Source organism: Vanacampus margaritifer, chromosome 5, assembly GCF_051991255.1.
Source record: "Vanacampus margaritifer isolate UIUO_Vmar chromosome 5, RoL_Vmar_1.0, whole genome shotgun sequence".
Taxonomy (NCBI): Eukaryota; Metazoa; Chordata; class Actinopteri; order Syngnathiformes; family Syngnathidae; genus Vanacampus; species Vanacampus margaritifer.
Window position 1 is genome coordinate 22,376,832 of NC_135436.1, and position 19,281 is coordinate 22,396,112.

General features: G+C 40.9%; 3 protein-coding genes and 1 non-coding gene across 5 annotated transcripts in view; all 4 read left to right on the forward strand.

Moving 5' to 3' along the window:
* ppp1r37 (protein phosphatase 1, regulatory subunit 37) overlaps positions 1-7,071 on the forward strand; it is a 28,299-nt gene extending 21,228 nt beyond the window's left edge. For both annotated transcript variants that reach the window (XM_077566153.1, XM_077566154.1), the window contains 6 exons: positions 1,167-1,279; positions 2,096-2,237; positions 2,324-2,490; positions 3,869-5,042; positions 5,115-5,205; positions 5,909-7,071. In XM_077566153.1, the coding sequence (XP_077422279.1) occupies positions 1,167-1,279; positions 2,096-2,237; positions 2,324-2,490; positions 3,869-5,042; positions 5,115-5,191 (1,673 nt within the window). In that variant the 3' untranslated portion in view covers positions 5,192-5,205; positions 5,909-7,071. The remainder of the gene's footprint in view (positions 1-1,166; positions 1,280-2,095; positions 2,238-2,323; positions 2,491-3,868; positions 5,043-5,114; positions 5,206-5,908) is intronic.
* A 1,841-nt stretch (positions 7,072-8,912) lies between these two features.
* On the forward strand, positions 8,913-14,205 carry LOC144052322 (proton-coupled zinc antiporter SLC30A1). Its single transcript, XM_077566260.1, has 5 exons — positions 8,913-8,985; positions 9,831-10,337; positions 11,235-11,635; positions 12,647-12,834; positions 13,910-14,205. Exons 2-5 carry the CDS (start codon positions 9,833-9,835, stop codon positions 14,103-14,105), a joined length of 1,290 nt encoding a protein of 429 aa, XP_077422386.1. The 5' UTR covers positions 8,913-8,985; positions 9,831-9,832; the 3' UTR covers positions 14,106-14,205.
* A 401-nt stretch (positions 14,206-14,606) lies between these two features.
* Positions 14,607-14,693, forward strand: trnastop-uca (transfer RNA opal suppressor (anticodon UCA)). The gene has a single exon. It is a non-coding gene; the product is annotated as a tRNA-Sec (tRNA).
* Positions 14,694-15,282: 589 nt separating this feature from the next.
* On the forward strand, positions 15,283-17,646 carry mrpl28 (mitochondrial ribosomal protein L28). The gene is made up of 7 exons (XM_077564993.1): positions 15,283-15,394; positions 15,887-16,178; positions 16,253-16,405; positions 16,603-16,737; positions 16,827-16,913; positions 17,380-17,497; positions 17,569-17,646. The coding sequence occupies exons 2-6, from the start codon at positions 15,894-15,896 to the stop codon at positions 17,473-17,475; spliced, it is 756 nt and encodes a 251-aa protein (XP_077421119.1). The 5' UTR covers positions 15,283-15,394; positions 15,887-15,893; the 3' UTR covers positions 17,476-17,497; positions 17,569-17,646.
* Positions 17,647-19,281: the final 1,635 nt, after the last annotated feature.

Genomic DNA, 19,281 nt, shown 5'->3' on the forward strand with positions numbered 1-19,281 from the left:
TCTATTGTTGATTACTGAAAAACGGAATAAGGTAGAAACAAACTTTTTTTTCTGATGAAAGATGAGAGTCCAATCTTTCATTTGGTAGTATGTGTGTTTCCATAGTCCAAACACATAATTTTCTGTAGACCTTGAAAGATCAGTCAAAAATGCTTAAATCGGCTGCCACCCACGGCGTCCCTTTTCTGAAAACGTCTGGCAGTCAAAGAGTTAATAATAATCTAAATGAATTTCTAAGGGTAGCCAGTTAACAGCTAGCCGCTAACCTAAACTCACAACAACCAACGCTGAAAGTCACAGATATTATCGTGTGGATATGAGCACGGGGACCTCCAGTGGACAGAAATAATGGCCTGCATTTCTCATGCATATTATTTTGTCGTTTATCCCTAGTAATGCAAAATCAATTTGGACCCACTTACTCGATGAATCAGTTAGGGATGTAACAATAGTGGCAATATCGTGATATTGTGATATTAAAAGTGCCACAATACCGTCGGGTGTTATTTCACGATATTAAAAGCAGCACATCCGTTAAAAAGACGAGGTTGTATTCCATTAGTGCAGGTCTAGCACCCTCTAGTGGTTAGTTTATTAGTGCGGTTTAATTTTAAACAGGAATGTTTTGGACTTATCGAATAAATCTATAAATCAGTCATACCAGCGTCTCCATCCTAATCCATCTGTGTAAAGTGATGATAATGTTGCTATAAAAACGGAATCTTCCATGTTGGCAAAGACACTCCGATCCCTCTTTTGATCTGTGTGAATACTAAAGGGACTCGTGAGCTCATCAGCATCCAAGTCTCTTGTGCCCACGTATTTATGTCATCTCCATTTATGTAACAGATGCACACAGAACACCAAAATATCTCTCAGCTTGAGTCGCGGCTGATGAATAAGAATACTGATGACATAATTGTATCAATCTGGTCCGTACGATACAGCCCCGAGGTATGTTTGTTAGGAAGTTCTCACTTTTAAATAGCCTCGTTGCTCATTTTTGTGCGGCTCCCATTTGTCACAACGTATTGACAGAGAACACCGTGCTAATGAACCCTTGTCCACTGTGATGCATACAAGCCGTTGCTAATGATATTTTGCTGGCCTCAGCAGGACGCAGATGGGCTGACTGTTGATGTGGGTGCGTGCGCTTGTCGTCACAGGTTTGGCCTACGTGTGTGAAGGACTAAAAGAGCAGAGGAAAGGCCTCGTCACATTGGTGCTATGGAACAACCAGCTGACACACAACGGCATGGGCTACCTTGCTGCGGCACTGGTATACACACACACACACACACACCATATCTGTTAAACGGAAGGATGACAATTTATTTAGCAAGACAATAGAGCGACATGTAGCATAGCTTCTATAACTTGAGATAATTGTTTACTACCGAAAAAGGGTGGGATCTTTTAAGGTGCATACTGTTTATTAGAGCTGCCACTATTTGATGAAATGTGCGGCGTTTGAACAGCTAACTTGTTCACATCTGATTCTGTGGCCGTATGACTAAAAAGTAAATTCATCGTTCTTGTTTGTTTTGATGAGTCACCGCATCCTCGTCACATTGATGCGGGCCAATAAGGAGCTCATTGTTTGTAGTTTCCCATTTAGACACTGCTGAATGGCAGCTTGGCAGAGCGGCGCAAACTGCATTCTGTTGGTTTTCATGGTTGGCCGCACTGACGGGAACATGCGTTTGGATTCAAATGCCACACTTAACTCTGTAGAATTTTGTGAAGTTGTCATAGTGAATGTTTAAAATTTTGACGTCGATAAGCTGTCTTTCATAGTAATTCATGGTTCATTTGCTTTTATTTCAGCGAAAGTCTAAACTATAAGACCAAAACATTTACATAATAAATCAGATATTGTTTTTTGTATTGCAGATTCATGTATAAATTGTATTTGTTAAAAAAATAAAAATAAATAAAAAACACATGTGAAGATGACCTTGAATAAATAATCGTATATGTAATTGCTGAGTGGAACAAAAATCTTATTTATGTAATTTGTCGAAATTGTTCGGTCCTAACCTCGAAGTACGTCGTTTCACTTGTAATGTGTTTGCTCCTTTTACACTCTTGTCAGCCTTGCACCCAGAGTCTGGAGACACTAAACCTGGGTCATAACTCAGTGGGCAACGAGGGCGTCCACAAGCTGAAAGACGGACTGATCGCCAACCGCTCCGTTCTCCGATTGGGCCTCGCCTCCACCAAACTGTCCTGTGAAGGTGACAAATTGAGGCCGTTTGTAGTTGAGCGAGTTCTGCTTTTTGTGCATTTTTCACCTAAGACGCATTTTTCTTTCTGGCTGCAGGGGCGGTGGCGGTGGCCGAATTTATAGCCGAGAGCCCGAGGCTGCTGCGTCTGGATCTGCGAGAAAATGAGATCAAGACGGGTGGACTGATGGCGCTGTCGCTCGCCCTGAAAGTCAACACCTCCCTGCTGCGCCTCGACCTCGACCGGGAGCCCAAGAAAGAAACTGTGAGCTTGCGCTGGTCAAATATTAACAACGTGTGGAAAGATTAGATAACTGTGTATAAAAAAAGCATAGTTATATAGTGGTGACAGCAAAAATGAGATTCATGTTGCTTCTACTGTACATTGTTGTAATGATTTTCCAAGAAAACAAGTATACCTGAGAAAGTCGCGCTATAGACCCAGTTGACCTTTTACATGGGGCTTCTATACAATATTGGGTTTTTATGGGCGTTTGAAAGAGGTCTGATTGCAATTGGAGGGATATCCGATGCAGGTTCTTTATTATTTATGCTGCCAGGCACATTTCACAGTTTGTGCCACTTGAACACCAAAAAATGTAATCGGCACTTGCTGTGTAAATCCAGTCTTACAGGATGCTTCTTGTTTTTCAATCTATTAAAAATAATGTACAAAAAAGTTAATTTTGTCACTGGCCACAACTTTGGGCGTCATTTTTTAGTTATTTAAATGTGATCCTGTGTTCCCACAGGAAATAAAATAGTCAATTTTAATAATTACTAAATTATTTATTTACATTCCAACAATGCACAACATATTTATTTTTTCCATAAAGGCAGTGGTCCAATTTATTAGCTAACGTTTTGAAGGACCGGCATAATAGAAACAAATAAACAAATGATTAAAAATGGGTCTGTCATGAACCATTATTTTTATAACTGATTAATCTGTCAATTATTTCATTGATTAATCAACAAATTTCTATTCTTATATTAAAAACAGGACATTATTTCAAATTAACAGTGCAGAAAAAATTAACTGATAATTAAGTCCTCTTGGTCCATAACGTGTCGGAAAATAGGCGAAAATGTTGATAGTTGTTTTCCAAAGTAAAGTCAAATGTTTTATTTTGATTCAACACTAAAATAATCATCACTTTAATGTAGGACTACAGAAATCGGACGATATTTACAATTGAGAAGCTGAAATTCTGAGGATTCAGATCATTCTTAATTTGAAAGATTAATTAATAATTAATAATACGATGAATTGATTATCAATAATAATTATTGATGTATTTGAGAATCGATTAGTTGTTGCACCTCAAATAAAAAAAATCTCCATTTGCTACATTAGCTTCAACAAGCTAGTCATGTGCCGTAGTTTGACGAGTGCCAAACATAACAGTGTGCCGGCATCCAGTGGCCAACTGTGGAATTACACCCAAAATATATGGCGGTCAGAACAAAGTAGTCATATATATTGTGCTGAGAAAATCAGCAAAATAGGGGGACTGCAAACTTGGAACCCGCGTTTTTTTCACCACAGCGCTAGAGAGGTTCAGAATCTTGAAATTGTGAGTTTGACGATGAACCTTTGCATGTTTCCTCTCGCATTTTGAAGATGATTTCATGTCCTGCAGGTGAAGAGCTTCATTGAGACCCAGCGTGCCCTGCTGGCCGAAATCCAGAACGGCTGCAAGAGGAATTTCATCCTGGCCAAGGAGAAAGAAGAAACGGAGCAGATGATGAGACAGTCGGCCTCCATGGCCGAAATCGCCACCGAAGACGAACCAAGAGAAGAAGAAGGCGAGGAGAGCAATGTCGAGAGACGAGACGATCAAACAGGAAGCGAAGAGAAACCGAGTAGCCAATCAGAGGCGAGTGCACCGGTGAACGTTTCTCCGATGAACCTGGACTCTGACTCCGACACTGAAGATGAAGAGGAAGTGATAACGAAAGCCTCGCCCGAGCCAAACGCGCTCCAAAGTCCGACTCAAGTTGTACCGCCTACATTGAGTCCCTCACGCACGCCCCCTTCGCCCTCGACGAACATCATTCCAGGAATCACCGTCACCAACAGCCCCGTTCCTCCGGGAACGCCGCCCTCGCCGGGCCGCTGCATATCCGTCTCCAGTCCCGGGCGGGGTCACAAGATCTTCATGGTGACTCGGGTGGAGAGCCCGCCTGAACCCCAGGCGGGCGAGGTGGCGTCGAAGGAGGCTTCGGAAACGAGTTCCAAGCAAACGCAGCCGACGCTGGAGGACGTCCACGGCAGGACGCCGAACCGCCCTCAAGAACCCAACCACCAGCACGATGTCATTTTAACGCCAGCGTTGACCAGTCAAGGACAGGCCTCGCCTTCAAGCCCTTCGCCTGCTCAGCCTGAAGACCTCCCACCCGAGAGCTCCTCTGAGGAGCTGAAAGAAGCTCCTCTGGTGGAGGAGAACCAAGCGGCGGCAGCGGCGGAAGCCACAAGCGGCGACGCCAAAGAGGAAATCCAGTCGCCATCCACGCCGGACCAACTAACGCAAGAGTGTCAGATGGACACAAAAGACGTGGACGACAGCAGCAGTCCAAATCCGGACGGGGAACGTCAGCAAACTGAAGCAGACGAACAGGAAGCGGCGCAGCCCGTCCCCGCCGACCAAACATCCGTCACTGCCGTCCAACCCGAAACGGAAGACGAGAGCTCCGCCGACGAGGGCGAGCCGGAAGTCGCCGGTTCGCCTTTGCCCAACGGCCTGAAGCCTGAATTCTCCCTCCACCTCCTCGACACCGACAGCCCCAAACCTGGCAGCTGTGTCATGGAACACGGTGCGTGTGAGCCGCGACACTTGATACGCGCATGATAAATGAATATTTCATGTTTTGTTGTTGGTTGTGCAGTGAGTGTGAGCTGCACACAAGACCTGGAGGAGCTGCTTCTGGAAGCCAGTTTGGACACTGGCAGAGATGCGCCATGAAGGAGCTTTGACAGGTGAAACGCGCTGCACATAAATAGCGGGGTACACGGGGAGTGATTTTTAAGGGCCGGCAAACGCGACTGAAGTGGACCGTCATGGAAAAAGTTCAGAATCTTTGGCCGATATTAGCCGTTTAAAAATTGGCAAAAAAAGTAGAAAAGGCCCACCCGATTAATTGGCCGATATTAGCGAAATGTTGGACGGTTTTTGCTTCTTCTTCTTTTCTTTTTTTTTTCTTCTCTCGACGTTCCAACATGACAGTGACTTTCAAACATTTTTTTTTTTTTTTTTTTACAGTTTTTCTCTTTTTTAAACTTACAATAGAGGGCAAAGTTTTTTTAAAACAGTCATCATTCAGTCACCATTCATATATTTATTGTTGTAAGTAGGACTGTCAAAATTAAACCGTCACTTCTGGAGATCAATTATCTCATTCACTGTGATGTCATTTTTCAGTTTACAGCAAGTGACAAAATGGCCGCCCCCTTCAGATGGATAAAAACGGGTGCATTTTTGCTTTTTAATTAATATTCCACAAATGTAATATTAATCAATATATCGCGTTTAGACTAGTGAGGCTGCTTAGAACACGTCATTTAAGAGAGCAAGAAGTTATTTAATTCATGATATACAGTTTTTAAATTAATTGGCCAATTAATCATTTATCAGAATTTTATTCTACCCAATCTCTCTTATCTAACTTCCTGTCTTCCACAGGTCCTGTGAGGACAGGAGACGTTGAGAACTATTTCTCCCACCTTAGCAAACTCACACAATCCTTCCAAAGGACACGAGACAAAAAAAACAAAACACTGATGATCCCAACGAGTTTTGTAAAGAATCGAAGGACACGTACACACACACACACACAAATATCAAGGTGACATCACTACGACCACTGTAGCGCGTGAGGGGAACAAAGACAAAGTAACCATGCTGTCATCACTACATTCTTTGCTATTCTTTCCACGGCAACAAGGACGGACGAGAGCAGAGAAGAAAAAAAAACACTAACCAAAGACCAATCGAGGGAGTGTGTGTGTGTGTACGCGTGTGTATACGCGTGTCTTCAGGAAAGCTTTTAACCGGCAAGCTTTGGCGACACATAATTGTGGACCCGGCTGAGCACACCTGCCGGCTTTCATGTCACGACCATCAAGATTTTTTTTTTTCTCTCCTCATTCATCGTTCCGAGTTTGAAGGGACCTGCGCCAAAGTGAGCCCGCCTCCCGGTTTTGCGTCTTGTCTGGCTGTCACTTTGGCCCCTCAGGAATCAACACAAACCAAACCCGGAGCCACAAACTCCACAAATCAATACATCTCTTATTCCTCCTCATCTTCTTCTCTTTCACTCTTTTTATTTTTTTGGGTACCTTTGACAAATCATTTGTATTTATTTGATGAGTTTTTGGATTTATCCAGCCCCCCCCCCCTCTCTCCTTGATTTGTTTTTAAAAACCCACCCTGTATTTGACTTGTATATTTCAATTACAGCAGATATTTAGTTTTTCTTTTTCCCCTCCATTTTGGGGGGAGGGCAAGTTTGGAGTGGTTGACTCGTTCAGTAGCAGTCGGGGTGCATTCCTGAAAAAGCAAATAACGTAACCAGGAAGCGGCAAGTCACGTGGTGTCGTTGACGCCGGGTGGCCGCCAGAGGGCGCCGCTCCTCCACGCTGCTGCTGCTGCTGCTGCTGCTCTCCAAGTCACGTGACTCCACCCAAAGCAAGACGCTTCTCCGTTTTGCACCCCCACTGTTTGTATATGCTTTCATTTTTAGACCTTTTTAATAAATTGTTAACTTAATTCAAACTGTGCTGGTAATCACAAAGATATGTATGGCGAAATTTGTTCCACTCAAATAAATGCATGTATCGACTCGATCAGTGACTTTGATTTATTTTTTTACATTAAATGAATGTCCAGTGTTCCTTTTGTTTATTTTTATTTTTTTAACCTCTTTCACTTGGTAATGACTGTCTTCCCTGTGTTCCATGATATATTTCTACTGACACTTTTAAAGCTGTAGTATTTATTGAGAAATAGTGCGCAACCCTAAATACCGTCATTCTTCCTGATGTGGCTAAAGCGGAGAAGAGAATGCAGACGGGCCATTGGGGCCATTCATATACTGCCCGTCCCGTGCACCCTTCGTGGGGTGGCGGACCTGGCGAGTGATCAAAAGTGTCGTCTCCGGGTGGGCTTAGTCGTACTTCAGGAATGTGCTGGCAGGCTGGAGAACAGTGGGGATTTATCCACGGTGTCAGACCCCATCCGACCTGTTGACTCGCAGCCCACTGGACGGAAAGGAAAGCTGCCGCGTCATTCCTGGGAACGGCAGAGGTCTATACTGTACTTGAACATGTCCTTTTGCTTGGGTGAGCACGTGCTCGCTGAGAGAAACACGACGCGTTCTGATAAAACTGCTCTATGGTCGTAGTCTGCTGCACACGTCCCGCCACAAAACTTCTTCACCCCACAAAAAAAGAAAGAAATCCATGCACTTTACAATGTGATTATGTAATCGTACAACACAATGGAGATTACATCAGGATTTATTAGCATCACTCCACCAAGCTCAATGTTGGGAAGTTTGGGTGGGCCGTGGAATGGTGATCTTGAAACCTTCATACTTTCCCATCCTATGCGGAATCAATTCCCATATTAGAATGCGCTTCATATTGTCATCGCTTTTTTAAAATAGATTTGTCAACAGATTTTTTTTTTGTTAACTTGACACAATCACATAGGTGAGACCAGGGGTTGTTGTCACAGGGGTAAATTGTCACATTTCAGAAGGCGCGACTAAAATGTGGAATACTAGTTTTCTTCCTCCATATGGTCAGGGGTCGTATCCTTTTGTGCAACCCAAAGTAAAAAAAATATAACTTTATATACTTTGTATTTTTAAACAAGCTTCTTCCAGATAAACGCTAGCAGTGATACATGTGCACTTGTTAGAGAACAGATTAAAGCATCTTGTCATACCTCAGTCATTCTTCTGTTTGGGGCAGTGTGTCTCAGTCATTTTTGGGTTGGTTGTCACATATGCAAGTAATGGGCCAATTAACTCATTCACTGCCATAAATTCATTTTTTCTTTAATTATTAAAAATTAGGGGCGACAGGCGATTAACATTTTTAATTGTAATTAATCGCATGACTTTATTAGTTAACTCACAATTAATCATACATTTTTTATCTGTTCCAAATGTACAATAAAACAATATAGGTTTTCATACTCTTGTTAAAAAAAGTGGAAAAAATGTTTAAAGTAATAGAAATAGTTTAAAAGAATTTTTGACGTTTATAGCCGTCAATGGCAGTGAATAAATTAAAAAAAAAGAAAACATTATTACAAATTTGGGGCGTCAGGCGATTAAAATTTGTAATCATGTTTCGATGGAATATTTTCCTCTCGGAAGGGACACCACAATCGACATACAACCTGTTTTCTCACAATGATGCATTTGGAAGTTATTATAGATTTATGATTTGTTTTTTGTTTTTATTTAAATGTATACTGTATCATAATAAAAACTCTAAAAAGTTGCATAGCAAAAATACGATAGATAGATAGATAGATAGATAGATAGATAGATAGATAGATTACGCCTGCCTCCCTCCCTCTCACATGACAAAGATTAGAGGAGTGTAAGAGGAAGAAGAGGAGGGAGTTGGAGGAGGAGTGTGGAAATGTTGCACACAATGAATGAAACATTTTGGATTCGTGCACACGAGCGTCCTCCCGCCATCTCTTCTCTTTGGCTGCTTACTCACATGTCTTCTTCTTCGGAGGTAATTATGACGTTTCCATATTTTAAAGTAGGACTCAAGAGTAACTAAATGCTACTAGTTCCATTGTTTAGCGATGTGGTGGGATATAACTTGTATAACTTATACATGCATGTCTAACAGTAAACAATGCTGAAACTGCATAATGTAGCAGTGGCTTAAAAAAAAAAAAAAAAGTAAACTAGTTTAGCATAATTATTTTGTATTTTAATTTGAATCGCCACAAGATGGCGGCAAAGCACTTAAAACGAAGATGGTCGTGTAGCATCAACACCATCTAGCATGAATGAACACAATCATGAAAACATGGCACATCAACCATTTTATTCAGGTCGATTTTATAATGTAACAGAGTGAAAATACTTTGGGTACTTAAGTATGATCTTTACATATATGTATTTCACATGGTTATTTATATGTTTTTTTTTTTAATCATTCACTTTTGGTCCTCTACATTTCCTAAATAAATCACATGTGAAGTACTTACTAAATAGGATAGTAATACAATACATTTCTTCCAAATCTGAAAATGACTTTTGATTAATTAAAAAAATCAATGATGTGCTAACAGTTAGCATCAATAGTAGCCGTTTTATATATTCTTTATCATTCACAAAGAATGACTATTATGACAATCATCGAACTGTACAGTAGAGGTAGTTGCACTATTCTTAATTTGGCTTGACATGACTGTATTATACTGCCTCCTGGTGGCCAAGCCTGGTACACCAGAAGGAGCAGCACAACGAATTGGATTGCAGCATGTGCATCGTGATGCACAAACTGTTTAATTCTTTATATTCTAGATTCATTCTGACTCATTTTTTAAACAATGTGTTTGGGTGCAGATATGAAGAAGGTGTCACACTGGTGCCAGCTGGGCATCACGATCCTGGTGCTGGTTCTGGAACTGATCACCGTTCAGCTGTGCAGGTCCTTCATCTTGCTGGTGGACGGCTTCCACACGCTTTTTGTCCTCAGTCACGTGGCTCTAAATCACCATCAAAACGCAGCAAGTCCCTCTGATTCAAGCGCTCGTCCATCTTCAGAGACGTCCAATCCCGCCGGGCTTCTGACCTGCGGCGCGTCCCACCCTGACGGCAGGTTCCAGCCGGTCGGGGTCTTCGTCTCGGCCCTGCTGCTCGTCTCTCTGTGTGTCTCCAGCTTGTTGGAAATGATCAGCTCGTCTGTGGCGATGCACCCTGTGGAGCGGCCCTGGCTGCTTGTGGCGGTGGGCGTGGTCAGCGTGCTGCACAATGTCGCGGTACTCGTGATGACCTGGAGGCGACGGGGGGCCGGGGGCGGGGCCGGGGCTGGGGGGGAGCATGAGTGTTACATTGAGGTCAACCACAAAGGTAACATTACATCCTAAATTTGATGCGTGTTGACTTTTGATGGCAACAAAAAATATTTCCCTTATAATTTGATGACTTTATATTTATGATGGGACAATGAAGCTTCATGAACCACTTGCAATTATTTTCTTAGTCCTCTAGATGGTGCTATTGGTTTAAAGATAAAGGCCCCATTTAGCCATTCAAATCCATTCAAATGGGTTACTAATTGTATTTTGGAAAAAACCCACACGTCATGGTCGATAAAATAAAAATAAATAAATAAGATCATAATAGTAAACAGAATGTTCTTATAGAGCAATTTATCTACACCATATGCCGTCTAAAGCAGTTCACCTAGCCTCATATTAACTAAAGCGCTAACGCAGCCGCGTCAAGCTAGGGAAATGGGAAAAACGGCAGAACCCAGGGTGTGTGTTTTTTTTCCGCTTTTGGTAAAGTTTTAAATCCATCCACGTAGTCCATCCATGTCGTGTCTGTAGTAGCAGCTAGCTAGCGCTAAAGCTAAGCTAATCTAGGACGGTCTGTTGTAAATGTGGCATTTCCTTCAAAGATGTACTGCGTCTCTCCAATAAAAGATCTATATCTTATCTATCTTATCATAACTTGATACATTTTTAAATTGATGTTAAAAATGAATTTAATAAACAAGATCGTTGCGCTTGAACCATCCTTGAATTATCACACCTCATGTGTTGAGATATGTACCGAATGGCCTTTTTTGGGAGAGATGCAGAGGGAATACTTAATAGTCCATGTGTGTACTTTGAGTTTGAAGTATAGTGTATGTTCAGGTGTGCTCTTATTTTGACATATGGTGTAGTTGTATGTCCAGGTGCGGCTTTTTACTTTGAAGTAGAGCACATTGTTTTGTTTGTTGTTCATTCTTTCTCACAGCTGTGTCTCAGGAGGGCTCCGAAGGCGCAGGCGAGGCCGAGCGAGGCCCGCCTGGAGCCGGTGAATCTCATCGCGGGACAACTGCGCCCTCTCTCCGCAACGAGGGTCTCGTCGTCTTCTGCAACCCGGTGACCTCGGCGGAAGGAGGCGCGGATGCGGAGAAGACGGGCAAAGACGACCCTCGGGACAACAGGCAGCCGCTGACTCGGTGCCTTCCGTCCGTGGTGATGGTGGTGCAGGGTCTGTCCACGCCGGTGCTGGTCCTGGTCAATAGTTTGGTGATGCTGCTGGTGGGGCCCGACTACCGGCATCCCTTGGGGACCTGTGGCCTGCTGATGTACCTGGATCCGAGCTTGGCCATCTTGGCTGCCATCATTCTGGTGGGCGGAGCTGTGCCGCAGGTGTAACCATGTGAACCGCTGACAACTAGAGTGGGCTCGCTTCATTTTTTGTCATTTTGTAGGAGAGGATTGAAAGCGGAAATCAAGTTTAAAACATTTTTTGAAAGAACAAGTTTTATGTGCTCTCACTAGTCTAAACACCGTATTGTGATTGATTCATTGGTTGAATGAGAATTAACTCATTCAATGCCATTGACGGCTATAAACGTCAAAAATGCATTTGAACTATTTCTATTAGTTTAAAAAAACTTTTGTTAAGAATATGAAAACCTAGAAAAAAAATATTGTACATTTAGAATAGATATAAAATTTGTGATTAATCGTGAGTTAACTATTGAAGTCATGCGATTAATTATGATTAAAAATAAAAATAAAAAATATATATTATATATATATATATTATTATTATATATATATAATTATAAAAATATATTAAAATTGTATACATTGTATACAATTTTTAATCGTAATTAATCGCATGACTTCAATAGTTAACTCACGATTAATCACAAATTTTCTATCTGTTATAAATGTACAATAAAAAAAATCTAGGTTTTCATACTCTTGTCAACAAAAGTAGAAAAAAAAGTTAACTATTAGAAATAGTTCAAATGATTTTTTTTTACGTTATAACCGTCAATGGCAGTAAATGAGTTAAGCAGAAAAATCCACCTGTTTTTTTAATCCATCACAGGGGGCGGCCATTTTGTCCTGTACTACCACCTGCAGTAGTAATATTGACGTCAAATAGTATTTTTTTTAAACAAAGAAACTAGTGACTAGACCACGAGTGTACACTGTGTTCTGTATGGGAACGTCATATGCCTCAGTAGCCTACTGTTCTGAAAGAAAAAAAATGGATACCAATACGTAATGTTTTTACTAGCTGTCCGTGACTCACCCAAAACTGCAACTGCTTTAAGCAACAGATTGAACATCAACAGAGCAATTAATAAAATTTAAAGGTCTATAGTGCTAGCATGTGTAATATTTATGTGTAGCCCTCCTCAGCTGCACAGGTACGGGCTGCTGTTGCTGCAGGCCACGCCTCCTCACGTGAACCTATCGGACGTGAGGGAGCGGATCGGGAGCGTGCCCGGGGTGGAGGAGGTGCACGAGCTCCACATCTGGCAGTTGTCCGATTCGTTGGCGGTGGCTTCGGTCCACGTGCTTTGTCACGCTACCTTTCCCCTACACAGGTACTTCAGCTTCCTCACACATTCGAGAAACGTATTCTTAAATTCAATGAAAACTTAAAATGTGATTGTGAGCGTGAATGGTAAATGTCTTATATGATTTTATACAGTATGAGTTTTATTTTTAATTTTTATTTATGTGATACCTACACTTTTCTCATCGAGGCATTTACTTTTTCTCACATTTTTCTCGTGTTTAAACATTCTCAATGTTCAAACCTTCAGAAATTTTATACAATAGGTACATTACTGTAAAAAAAAAAGCATGCAAAATTGCACTAAAAAAATCCGCGAGACAGCAAAAAGTGAACCGCGTTATAGCGAGGGAACACTGTATATTAATTATTCTATTTATAATTATTCAAAATTTATACATTTCACCTCTGAAAAAAGTATACCATTTAAAAAATTATTTGCTTTTTTAGTAGTAGTAGTAATAGTAGTAGCTGTTTTAATATTACAAACAATTTTAAATCATTGTCAGTATAACTGGAGATACTTGTACGACGTGCTTGTTATTAATCCACAGAAATTCAGAATTAAAAACAACATAATTTTGGTTGTAATTGTTTTTTTTTTAATCTAAATAAAAAATACATTAACAATATTTGGAGATGGGCTACATGCTTTTAACAAGCTTTTTTTTTTTTTTTAAGAAAAAAATGCTCATTTTTGGGGCAAACCCAGTGATTTTCAAACTACGGGTCTAGCTCATTTAGTGATATGTGGACGCCCTCTAGTGGTAGGTGAGAGAACTCCTCAATTAAATGTTCAAATTGCAGTATGAAGACGCAAAAACCTTACAGTACGTTTGTTCAGTATAATTTGTGTTTAACTTTTAAGTGTCATACATTTACTTTTTTTAAATTTATTTAAGGATAGTGTCAATGTTCAAACTGAGCAAAATGTTACAGTGGTTTCCAATAGTACTAAATAAAAACTTCCGCCTTGTTTTTGATAAACATTTAGGCCTACTAGCTACTGTATTTTTAATGGTGGTAGTTGGAGAGCCAAGTATTGTTTTAGGTGATATTTAAAAGAAAGATTTGGACTAAAAACGACTTTCTTACATGTTCAGGTGCGCTGATCTAATGTCAGGGGTCACCAAGGTCCTGCAGAGTGTCGGAGTGAGCTGCTGCACAGTGCAACCTGAGTTTTCTTCCCCTTCTGCCCTCCCCAAGGGTCCAACGTGCCCACCTTCGTTGCCAGCCTGCAGATTGGCCTGTGCTAAGCTCTGCGACGACTACGTGTGCTGCCCTGACAAGACTCCGTGATGGAAAGAAACAAAGAGAGCCGTGTGATGTTTTTGTAACCAGACAATCATGAATGAAAACCTTCCAACATTTGCTCTTTGAAACGCAATAAATGGCCTTTTAAAAAAATAAAAAACTTTTTTTTGTTCATCTCTTAAGATCTCTCAAGATAATAAACATTACGTCTCATCAGCTCACACGGACAAAAAAAAAAAATCCACACTAAGGTTACCTGTTATGACGACATCTGTCACCGCCTTTCCTCTCCAGCACAGCCAATCAGCACGCAGTATTTTTCCTGAACGGACGCATACCTGATGAGGTTCCTTTTTGTCTTGTTTTTGACAGAATTGTGCTTCGTATATGTTAGTGAGAAGCTATGAACCCATACAATTTGTTCTAGGCAAAACTAACTTACAAACTTAATCAAAATATCGATCCATTATGATATCTAAAAACCGTCACTTAAAACCATAGTGCATGCTGTAGTCTATATATAACTTCCTGATATATATATTTGGTGCCCGGATGATCCTCGGTGGTCCGGGGTGCAGGCTTCAAACCTGTAGCTGCTTAGCGGCAGAGTGGTTCAATTCCACCTTTCGGGCGAGTGTGAATATTGTGCAAATGTGTTTTAAGGTTTAAATTTACTGACGATATTGTAGTTCGTTCACTGCTGACAGTGACAGGAAAAACACGGTCGGCTATTTCCCGTCTACAAAGCTTTGTTCTCGCACTTCAAAATAAAAGTGACTATCAATTGGTCAACAATATAAATAAGAATGATAATCTACAAGGTATCATAAACTCTGTGATAAATATAATTCACTAGTATTATTTACAATATAATTAATACCACTTCAGTATTCTATTTGATAGTCACTTTTATTTTTTAAATGCAGCTGAGAAGGCCAGCGACACTTGCGGTTTATTCTGTTGGGGAAAAAATGCTTATATAATTTATTTACAAACAAACTGATCTGGCTTAGTGAAACGTGATTTTATTTGTTTTTGGACAAAGTGTGACAAAGAAACAAGCTATCGCCAGCGACAGCGTTCCTTTTCTTGCCAATGAGAATCCGCTTTAGTTTATAGACCAATCAGCAACGACAATGATCTATCCACGCCACCAATGATAAACCTTTCAAATGTTAGCCAATCACAAGCGACATTAATATTCGCTGCCGCCAATAATATTCCTCGTTGGTGTGATGCGGTCTAGCAATGCGGAAATTAGCTAAAGTTGGACGATGTCCTTGCACGCTTGGCGTTTCTCTCTGAGGATTTAAAACATCTTTATGATTTGCTTGGTAAGACTCATGCTTAATGGTTTCCTTAACGATGTAGCTATTTAAATAGTGTTTCAATAATTAATCAATAATCTTGTCGCCAGGCGGGACGTTGACCATGCTATTTGCTGATATGTAGTCGATGTAATAATTAATACTGTGTGTGATCGTGCAGATTCATAACTCCTTGCATGTATTTAGGATTACATGTTACATATTACATTGTAACCGTATACTATATGTGTACCACTGTAACACAACACTGCGCTCAAATATAGGAAAATAAAAATTACACTTGCACTGCACATAAACGTGAAATAAAAGTTGCCCCTGAATATTTAATTAAAAAATTAATATTTCTTATGAAACATTAAATGTAACTGTAAGGAGTGTAAAAGGTAAATAAAACTGAACTGTACTTGGGCAGAGATTCTTTTGCATACCACTAGAGGGAGCCTGCATACAATGCTTGGAGAATAATGACTTCTCTATTCTCTCCTTATGTCTTCAAAGATCCAATATGCCTCTCTTTAAATACCCTCCTAAAATCTGGGACGCCCTAAAACTGAAAGAGGGCATCTACGCACGGCTTCCCAAGCATTACCTGAAGTCTCTGGAGGAGAAGGACCCCACGCCGGTCCACTGGAAGCCCCTGGGGGTTCAGTACCGACTCAACCCCAAGACGGGGCAAAAACAACGAGTGCAGGACGTCCCGATCCCCATCCACTACCCTCTTGAGTCGCAGAGCGGACTTTGGGGGGGTGAGGGCTGGGTATCGGGCTACAGATATGCCAACAACGATAAAGTGAGTGTGTGCCAGGATATTTTGATTAAAAATAATTTTCCGAATTCTATAAGGTTAACTTTATCCTCTCGTAGATGTCCACTCGTCTGCCGAAGACGTGGAAGCCTCAGCTTTTGAAGAGAGAACTTTACAGCGAGATCCTGGACCACAAGTTCACCATCACGGTCACACCGCGCACCTTGGACCTCATCGACGCCGCCTTTGGCTTTGACTTGTACATCCTCAAAGTAAGAGAGAAAGGCTGTTGCTAATATGTGGCTATAAAATGGCCGCCCGCTGCTTAACTCATATTCCACAGACGCAATATTAATCAGAATGTTTATATTTTTGTAAAGAATGTTTTTTTTGTTTTTTTTTATGCTCCCGGCTGGGCTGCACGATTTCAACGGGGGTCCGTATGTTTTTTTGTTTATACTTGTGTTAGACGCCAAAGGAAGATCTGAACTCCAAACTGGGCATGGACCTGAAGAGGGCCATGTTATTGCGCCTGGCTCGCAAAGACACTCAGCTGTATCCGGACGACCCAACGACAAGAGACAAGGTGTACAACAAATACAAAGTAAGAGCTCGCTCGCGCCTTTTGCCAGCGCAAAGTTAAAAGTCCGGTCACATGATTCACATTTGTGTTTTTGTCACCACGCCGAGCAGCAGTTTGAAATCCCCGAGGAGGAGGCCGAGTGGGTCGGTCTGACTCTGGTAGAAGCCGTGGAGAAGCAGAGGCAGCTGGAGCACAAGGTAATGCTGTGACATCATCACAATTACGGAGATTTGTGTGTGTGTCCAAAACGCATAGAAAATGCGCATTTGTTGGATGGCGACAATATATAGTGGGTTGACAATTATGTAAATTTTGAAAGTTTACAGAAGTTTGCTACAGATAATTAAATAATACAATCTGAATATATATTTGTTATTCATATGTATCCAGTTTGTAGAGTTTTTTCCAGGCCCACACTGTGCCCCCCTTTAAAGGAATAACACTTCTACGACCTGGCCAAATAGATGCTACTTCCTGAGAGGCTATTTCCATCCTGCTTCTCATGCAAATGACTAATTAAATAAGAAAATAGGCATAACAGTGATTAGAGAGGAAGGCCAGTCCGCATTAGAACCGTTTGCAATGATGAGTAAACCTTCAAGCAGTTAGTAATACTTGTGTACACGTGTTCAATGTGCCGTTATGTATGTGTGCGTCTGCCAGGAGCCCAGGCCACTGTTCAAGGCGTGTGCGGAAAAGCTGATAGAGGAGCTGCACATCGAAAAACTGTCCGAGCCTCATCTCTCGGAAAACAAATGAAGATCTTGAAAAAGTCATTCACGTATGTGAGACACACAAAGGAAACAAGAACCGCTACTTATTTATCTCACTTCCCCTTTCTTTCTTTTTTAGAAGAACATTCAACTCTGGTGTAAATACAACAGCTGCCCATTGTATCAACTTGTATAAATAAAATATTTGAACATTTCACATTTATGTCTCTTAACAGGAAGTGGGGAAAAAAATACAAATGAACACAACATCAGTTAGAAATGGTATTTTCATCAGCACATACATGAAATATTAGCGAGCTAAGATTTAAGATTTCAAATCAGTTTGTTTTTTTCCTTGGACATTATCTTGAGATTTAAGAATTACAGTAGATTTTTACACGCCCGTGTTCAATATAATTTTTTTGTTTATTAAAAAAAAGAGACCAACATAAACCATTTCAAAACATTTTCAACCATTAATCTGACCTGCAACCTGTAGAACCCTTTTAGCGAGGGGGAGCAGGCAATTTAAATGGTAGCAGGTGTGAGCTGATTGCCATTTAATATGAGTTTGCATAATCAGTGTCAAAATAGCTTTGGATTTTTCATTAGTTTTTTTTTTTTAACTCAGTTTTTAGAATGGGTTTGTTTTTTTGTCAATAGGAGGGTGTGTACACTTGTGCAACCTTCTATTTAGTTGCATAGTTCACATTAACAGTGAAACGAGTTTTGAAATTATTTAAATCGCTCTCTAATAAAAGCACAACCTGAAACTGTCGTGTTCTATCGTTATTTGTCCACCAGGAGGCGCACAGATGTAGAGCCCCACAGTAAGCTCAGAGTGGAAAAGTCGAGTTTTACAACTTGATAGTGTTCACAGCTCCGTCAATCTGCTTTCTCTTTCGACTTTAAAGTGTGTGGGTTAGTGAGAGAGCTTCTAATGTGACGGGGATTCCCTAGACTTTGTGTGGGGACTCCTGTGGGTGTTGGAATCTAACTTACGGAAAAATGTGGCTATTAGAAATACACACAACAAAGTGCACACCTGCACCACCTAAATATAATAGCCTGTACATAGATTAAAAAGAAAAGAGAAAAAAAGCCTATCAACTGACAAAAAAATACGTTTTCCCGCCTCGTCTTCATCCATCCTTAAAAATGGCATTCTACTACGCTGTGATGTCTTGTTTGAATTCGATTAATCGTTCCACACTAGTAGTTCTCGTGAGCGGATTTTGACAACACCCCAAGTGAGTCTTTTGAAGGATGACGTTTCCTGTAGCCGTTAAAGACGTTCAGCTGCACTCCAAAAGACAGGATGTCCACGCAGCTGTGTATATGCGTGTGTAAACGGTTGGCGGGCAGCCCAGAATGTAGGAGCCCCCCCTATCAAGGGGAAAACGACCGGTGTCGGTACCAGATGTGATCGGCCTGACAGATCGTATCGTGGTCGCCTAATAAACACGTCACGCTACCGGATTGGCTAGAAATTATCCAATTGACGACAAACATTGGAAATAAAATTAAAAAAAATGTAATTTAAATAACAAAATGTATGGGCTGAAATTGCAAAAACGTAAATAAACCTAATGATATAAAAGCCACATATATTGAATAAATGATAAATACACAAATTGCCTGAGATGTGACAAATATTGTCAGTTTAGATTGCTAATGTGGTCCTATTATCATTGAGACTTTTTTTTGTGATGTATTGTGACTTGTGAACTCGCTTTCGTTAGCGCTGCTGTACTGACGTCATCGGCAAGGTCGACGGCGCTTCAATCTATAATTTTTCCCCTGCTTTTATATTCTTTGGTTTATTTACGTTTTGACAATTTCAGTCCATACA

Excerpts from the sequence above, each read along its gene's own strand:
- mrpl28 (XM_077564993.1), top strand. The coding sequence starts at position 15,894 with ATGCCTCTCTTTAAATACCCTCCTAAAATCTGGGACGCCCTAAAACTG. Across the intron at positions 16,179-16,252 it reads GATATGCCAACAACGATAAA|ATGTCCACTCGTCTGCCGAA; the intron begins GTGAGTGTGTGC and ends ATCCTCTCGTAG. Across the intron at positions 16,738-16,826 it reads AGGTGTACAACAAATACAAA|CAGTTTGAAATCCCCGAGGA; the intron begins GTAAGAGCTCGC and ends CACGCCGAGCAG.
- LOC144052322 (XM_077566260.1), top strand. The coding sequence starts at position 9,833 with ATGAAGAAGGTGTCACACTGGTGCCAGCTGGGCATCACGATCCTGGTG. Across the intron at positions 11,636-12,646 it reads TGGGCGGAGCTGTGCCGCAG|CTGCACAGGTACGGGCTGCT; the intron begins GTGTAACCATGT and ends AGCCCTCCTCAG. Across the intron at positions 12,835-13,909 it reads GCTACCTTTCCCCTACACAG|GTGCGCTGATCTAATGTCAG; the intron begins GTACTTCAGCTT and ends TTACATGTTCAG.